Source organism: Seriola dumerili, unplaced genomic scaffold (assembly GCF_002260705.1).
Source record: "Seriola dumerili isolate Sdu_G_001 unplaced genomic scaffold, Sdu_1.0 BDQW01000052.1, whole genome shotgun sequence".
Lineage (NCBI taxonomy): Eukaryota > Metazoa > Chordata > Actinopteri > Carangiformes > Carangidae > Seriola > Seriola dumerili.
In genome coordinates, this window is record NW_019174307.1 from 22,839,028 (window position 1) to 22,845,722 (window position 6,695).

General features: G+C 39.0%; 1 protein-coding gene across 1 annotated transcript in view; it reads right to left on the bottom strand.

Moving 5' to 3' along the window:
* LOC111218266 (potassium voltage-gated channel subfamily H member 8-like) overlaps window positions 1-6,695 on the bottom strand; it is a 150,733-nt gene that overhangs the window by 9,967 nt on the left and 134,071 nt on the right. Inside the window, exons 12-14 of the mRNA XM_022740482.1 lie at window positions 3,997-4,253; window positions 3,411-3,511; window positions 3,253-3,305 (exon numbers count right to left, since the gene is read on the bottom strand). Coding sequence (XP_022596203.1) covers window positions 3,253-3,305; window positions 3,411-3,511; window positions 3,997-4,253 — 411 coding nt within the window. The remainder of the gene's footprint in view (window positions 1-3,252; window positions 3,306-3,410; window positions 3,512-3,996; window positions 4,254-6,695) is intronic.

Consider the following 6,695-nt stretch of genomic DNA (forward strand, 5'->3'; position numbering starts at 1 on the left):
TTTTATGCCTTACTATAGTATGACATTTTTTTGACGTTATTATGCCTTACTATACTATGACGTTTTTATGACATTTAATGCCTTACTATACTATGACTTTTTTGGATGTTTTATGCCTTACTATACTATGACTTTTTTTATGACATTTAATGCCTTACTATACTATTACATTTTTATGCCTTACTGTACTATGACGTTTTTATGACATTTTATGCCTTACTATACTATGACTTTTTTTTGACGTTTTATGCCTTACTATACTATGACTTTTTTATGACATTTTATGCCTAATTTTACTATGACGTTTTTATGCCTTACTATAGTATGACATTTTTTTGACGTTTTATGCCTTACTATACTATGACGTTTTTATGCCTTACTATAGTATGACATTTTTTTGACGTTTTATGCCTTACTATACTATGACTTTTTTATGACATTTTATGCCTTACTATAGTATGATGTTCTTATGACATTTTATGCCTTACTATACTATGACGTTATTATGCCTTACTATACTATGACGTTTTTATGACATTTAATGCCTTACTATACTATGACTTTTTTGGACGTTTTATGCCTTACTATACTATGACTTTTTTTATGACATTTAATGCCTTACTATACTATGACTTTTTTGGATGTTTTATGCCTTACTATACTATGACGTGTTTATGCTTTACTATACTATGACTTTTTTTTCCATTTTATGCCTTATTATACAATGACGTTTTTATGCCTTACTATACTATGACTTTTTTTTGACGTTTTATGCCTTACTATACTATGACTTTTTTATGACATTTTATGCCTAATTTTACTATGACGTTTTTATGCCTTACTATAGTATGACATTTTTTTGACGTTTTATGCCTTACTATACTATGACGTTTTTATGCCTTACTATAGTATGACATTTTTTTGACGTTTTATGCCTTACTATACTATGACTTTTTTATGACATTTTATGCCTTACTATAGTATGATGTTCTTATGACGTTTTATGCCTTACTATACTATGACGTTATTATGCCTTACTATACTATGACTTTTTTTATGACATTTAATGCCTTACTATACTATGACTTTTTTGGATGTTTTATGCCTTACTATACTATGACGTGTTTATGCTTTACTATACTATGACTTTTTTTTCCATTTTATGCCTTATTATACAATGACGTTTTTATGCCTTACTATACTATGACTTTTTTTTTATATTTTATGCCTTCCTATACTATTACATTTTTATGCTTACTATACTATGACTTTTTTATACATTCTATGCCTTACTATACTATGACATTTTTTTGACTTTTAATGCCTTACTATACTATTACATTTTTATGCCTATAATACTCTGACATTTTTTGACATTTTATGCCTTACTATACTATTACACTTTTATGCCTTACTATACCATGACGGGTTTTTTTTACGTTTATGCCTTACTATACTATGACTTTTTTGGACGTTTTATTGCCTTACTATATTATGACTTTTTTTGAAAAGTACAAAATCTGAGGTAAAATAGCCCCAGTGTGTGTTTTTGTGTTGTTTTTATTACTGATGCAACAAAGAATAAGCAGAATTTTACTGTTGCAGCTTCTCATGACTGAACCACATTTAACTATTTCATACACAGTTCAGTAGTTTAGTTCAGTGGTTCCCAATGTAAACAGTCAAAGTAAATCTGTGGGATTGTGACATTAATAATGGAGAGAAAAAAAGAGACACAAATTTAACTTTCATATAACATTTTCTTTTTTGTGAAATATAATTTTACCTCAGAAAGCTATTAAAGTGAAACCATGTGAGAAGTCTGGAGGGGAAATGTCTCTTTGCTGCTGCTAACAACTCATTAAAATCTGAAGTGTGACAAGGGGCCCCACAGAGACACAGCTTTTTCTGTCAGAGGTCACATCCCATAATATTTGGGAAACACTGCTTTAACCTTCAAGCAGTGGATTGTATTTTATAATATAAGCTTATTGTATATTTCAATGTAGAATCTTACAAGTAAACAGTAAATGTAGTGGAGTAAGAGGTACAATATTTGCCTCTGAACTGAAGTAGAAATACATGTAGCATGGTTGTAGTGATCCCTGGTGACCTCTTGAGGTTCGGAGCTAATATTAATCTGTATCTCTTTGCTCTGCAGGCAGCTGATTGGTGGATTTGGAGCATCTGCTCCAGGTTACAAAAGACTAACCACTCTTTCTGCTCCTCTCCACAGGCACCACATCCTGGGTATGCTTATTTTTATTTTACAGCACCCACACCCACATCTTTCACTCATGCACACCGCTGACTTTGCTGATTACCACACCCCATCATGTAAATATTTAATTTGGTCTAATAAAAATATTTTTTGTTAATTGTTCTCCATGCTGTGTCTTGATCTTATCGTGGCCACCTGAGCCAGGTCATAACAAAATTTAAGTAGTGTATGTCAAAATTTTACTTGAGTTTGAGTAAATGTCCTTAGCTGATCTCCACTGCCTGAATATTTCATGCACAGTACTAAATGTGATGAAGAAAGAATGAAATTTGTATGAGAAGGAATCTTTTTAGGCTCAAACTCTAGTCATTGACGACAGCGGCCCAGAGAGCTCAACCGACTGCAATTTAAGTAAACACATTAAAATACACAAAGGCGCTGCAAATTCAGTCCTACAGCACAAGAACAAGAAAGAAAAGAAAGCAAAACATGATGAACCCGCTGGGACGCACTTGTTATTTAATGCTTTTAACTTCAAAAGTGACAATTGGGCGTTGAACAAGTGCGTCCCAGCTAAGTTCATCACTTTTTAGTGTCCCCTGGAAACACTTCCATTGTGTTGTGAGTATTTGCAGCTGATGTGTTGTCATATTGACAAAGATGTTTTCTGAATTTGCAGTGCGTTTGTTTCTTTGCATGTGTTAAGTGTTAGGATGCAGTGCAATGAGCTCTCAGGGACACTGTAATTGAAGATTTGAAGGAATTTTGCTTATACTGTATATGACATGGTTCAAGAGTTATGAGCCACATGAAAAGAGCTTGATAAATGTCCACATGGTGGCGCTATACACAACAGAAACAAATAATTTCTTTCTCAGCCCTTTGTACAGGATAACTTTGCTCTGCTGCAATGAAATCTGTTAAACACAAACAAAGCTGCTATGCAGAGGTGATAATTACAGCCTTGTGGCAGATGTGTAAACACGCACCATCATCATCATCATCAACAACAACATCAAGTCAGCACTCACCTCCTCCGTCAGCTTAGACACACTCTGCTTGATCTCAGACTGCTCCTGGGTCCCTGCACCCAACACAAACAAACACGCATTAATATTCATTTTCTTTTCTCCTGAGAGAGAGGCTAAATATTAAAGTGTGTGTGTGTGTGTGTGTGTGTGTGTCATACCGGGGTATGGGGATGGCGGTGCTGCAGGTGAGAGGCTGGGACTGAACTCAAACTTCTGCGATGAGGTGGAGTTACTCTCTGTTTCGATGCCGTCCACGAATCTGTGCAGGAAGGATGGGAAAAAGTAAAAGAGAGAGAGGGGGGGGGCAGGAGAGGAATGTAAATAAGAAGAGGAGGGAGAAATTGAAAGAGCACTAATTACAGTGTGTATCTGTGTTGGCTGAGCAGTATTTTCATCTATCAGCAGCTTGTGTTCACACACGGCTGCACAGCACATAGGCTGTTATTAATCTCTGTGCACACACGGACACGTTGACTTTCCTACAGTGTGAAAACCTATAGACCTTCCAACAGCAGCCAGGCCCCATGTGATTCAGCAGCACTGTAATCTGCTGGTTGCCATGGCAGCCAGACACCTATGCTGCAGCATCAAACTGCATGTTGAGCAGCGGCTCCTGCCTCTTGATGCTTCTGACTATTGGTCATACTCGGCTATGCTTTGTTTTTCCAGTGACCTGTATCTGTGAGTGTGTGTGTGTGTGTGTGTGTGTGTGTGTGTGTGTGTGTGTATGTGTGTGTGTGTTACCTGGGGCTGAGCTCAGGCGGCATGCTGCTGAAGCTGACCACAGGTATCTGCAGGGTGGTGGGACGCGAGTGCTCGGAGGGAGCTCTGAACGGCCTGGGCGGGAGGAGGGGGGAGCGCAGGGGCGAGTTGAGCCCCCTGCTGAGACGCAGCGGGGAGCGAGGGGCGCGGGACACCGAGTTCTGCTCCTCGTCGCCCTCCTCATCCTCACGGATCGACGGCAGCTTCTTCACCAGGCCGCCATTGCTCTCCCAGTCCACCTGAGAGAGAGAGAGAGAGAGAGAGAGAGAGAGAGAGAGAGAGACAATGATCACACCTGATGATTCTGCCACCGACAGAGGTCAGAAACTGTTTGCCTCACTGTGTAAATAGAGCGCAGTGACACGGTTGAACCAGTAGGGGGCAGACAAACACAAGGCTCTGTACCTTCTCTACCAGTGAACATTAAAATGTTTGATGTACTGTCATCACTTCAGTTCGTCACACTCTCCGCAGACTCATCCCTTCCAGACACTTACACCTCCCTGACTGATTATCTTTTTTATTTAATGAAGATTTTTCAGCCATTTTTCTTTCATAGCTGGAAAAGTTTTGCAGTGAGAAGCTGTAGATGACAAATCATCACAAAACAATTCAATATCACTAATCTTCTTTTCCACTTCATGTCATCACTATTATTATTATTATTATTGTTGATGTTCGTTTACAGGCATTTACATAGCAAAGAGCTCAAAGCTGCTTCACTATTCAAGATGTTTGTAAAAAAAAATATCTGATTTATTTCTCGAACTTTTATGTTGCTGTATCTCATGTTTTTTTAAACATTTATTTTATTAGATTTGTTTTCTGGTGCTGCAGTCTGTTTTGTTTTGTGTCTATCAACAAATTAACACAGAATGAAATATTATTTATCCATAAAAATGAGAGAGGAGTGGGCAAAGTGAGCACACATAAACTGTAACCATGTAATGTAGAATCAAGCAGCTGCTAAACTGTGATCCTCCATTTGCAGATTTAAAGCTCCATATTTTCTTCTTCTTCTGTGTTTTATTTGAAGTGTTGATCCATCAGAAGATATAAAAACCATCTCAGTGTAGTTTTACATCTCCTCTCTCAGGCTTCTCTCTGCAGCTCTAGTAACAACAGGTCTGTGAGCCAATCAGAAGAGAGGAGGCTCTGAGCCTCTCTTCTGATTGGCTGACTGTTTTCTGAGAGAGCCAATAAAAATATTGCAGATTTCAGGTAAAAACACTCAGAGAAACCAAATCCTGCAAGGTTTGGATGGTGGGTCCAGGTGGGCGGGGCTTGGTGACTGCTTTGTTGTGACATCACAAAGTTCCAGAAGTCCTGACGGCTGGTTTTAAGGCTCAGTTTCTGAATACAGGCTGTGTGCATTTCTCTGTGGACTGAGGCTTTGATACTTTCACAGTATTAATATAGAAGCTAGAGCTGATCTATAATCACACTACACATGGACACAGACCTTTACACTGGATGGGAGCTTTAAAGTATTTAGATTCTACAGCTGTGACTTTAAAATACAACAAGATAGTGAATAGAAGAAATAGATAAACAGATAGAAGATAGTAAGTAACTACTGATAACGACTTACAGAGTCTGAGCCCTGTTCCAAACCTTCCCCGTCGCCCCTCAAGGGATCGTGTCAGATAAGGAAGAGTAGAGTCTTATCATAACGAGTTAAATTCCAATTATTTCATTTTTGCTTTTGAGTGAATATTGTTTTGCCTCCGTCTTTGCCAGACTGCAAAAAAAAGTAGTCTGTCATGCTACATTTAATACAGAGTGCTGCGTCTGACTTTTCCCCATCACGTTCTCCCGAGCAACACACACACACACAAACACAAACACACCCCCCCCCAGCTCTCCAGTGTCCATGTCCCTGCTTATGAATTGAATAATTTAGGCTTTCTTCAGTGTTGACGCTGAGTCGCCGAAACTTCCAGAAGCTAAAGCTACAACGAAACTGGACTTTGTGATTCAATAAAAAAAGTGCAAGTTAAAAGGTTTAGCATTAAATACACAACAGATGGGGCCAGATGTTTGGTGTGTGAGGGTCAACAGGATATAACGAGGAACCAATACGACCCCACCTCGCAAATATATCTCTGATTAGCCATCAGTCTGATTATTCTAATCTATTCTAATTAATAATGTAACTTTTCAGGAATATTTTAATCATTCATATCGACGCTGCTTCTCTCTTTGCACTCAGGACTCTGTTGTTTATTTGTAAGGATGATGAAGAGAGTCAGACTTTCCCTCCACATTCAAACAAATCCATTACATCCACTTTAAAACAACAGCTGATTCTGATTACAGTATCTGTTGCCGTTCTCCTGTTCTAGCTTCAAAAATAATAACACGACTCTTCCTCTAATAAAGAACGACTGGTGCAGTGACTGACTGTGTTTCATATCTCATCATGCAGACAAGCCGACGCCCCCCCACCCCTATCTCTCTCTCCTCTCTCCCCTCCATCCCTGCCTGCTCAGCATTCTCTCCTTCCCCCGCCTCCTCTCAGCNACTCTTCCTCTAATAAAGAACGACTGGTGCAGTGACTGACTGTGTTTCATATCTCATCATGCAGACAAGCCGACGCCCCCCCACCCCTATCTCTCTCTCCTCTCTCCCCTCCATCCCTGCCTGCTCAGCATTCTCTCCTTCCCCCGCCTCCTCTCAGC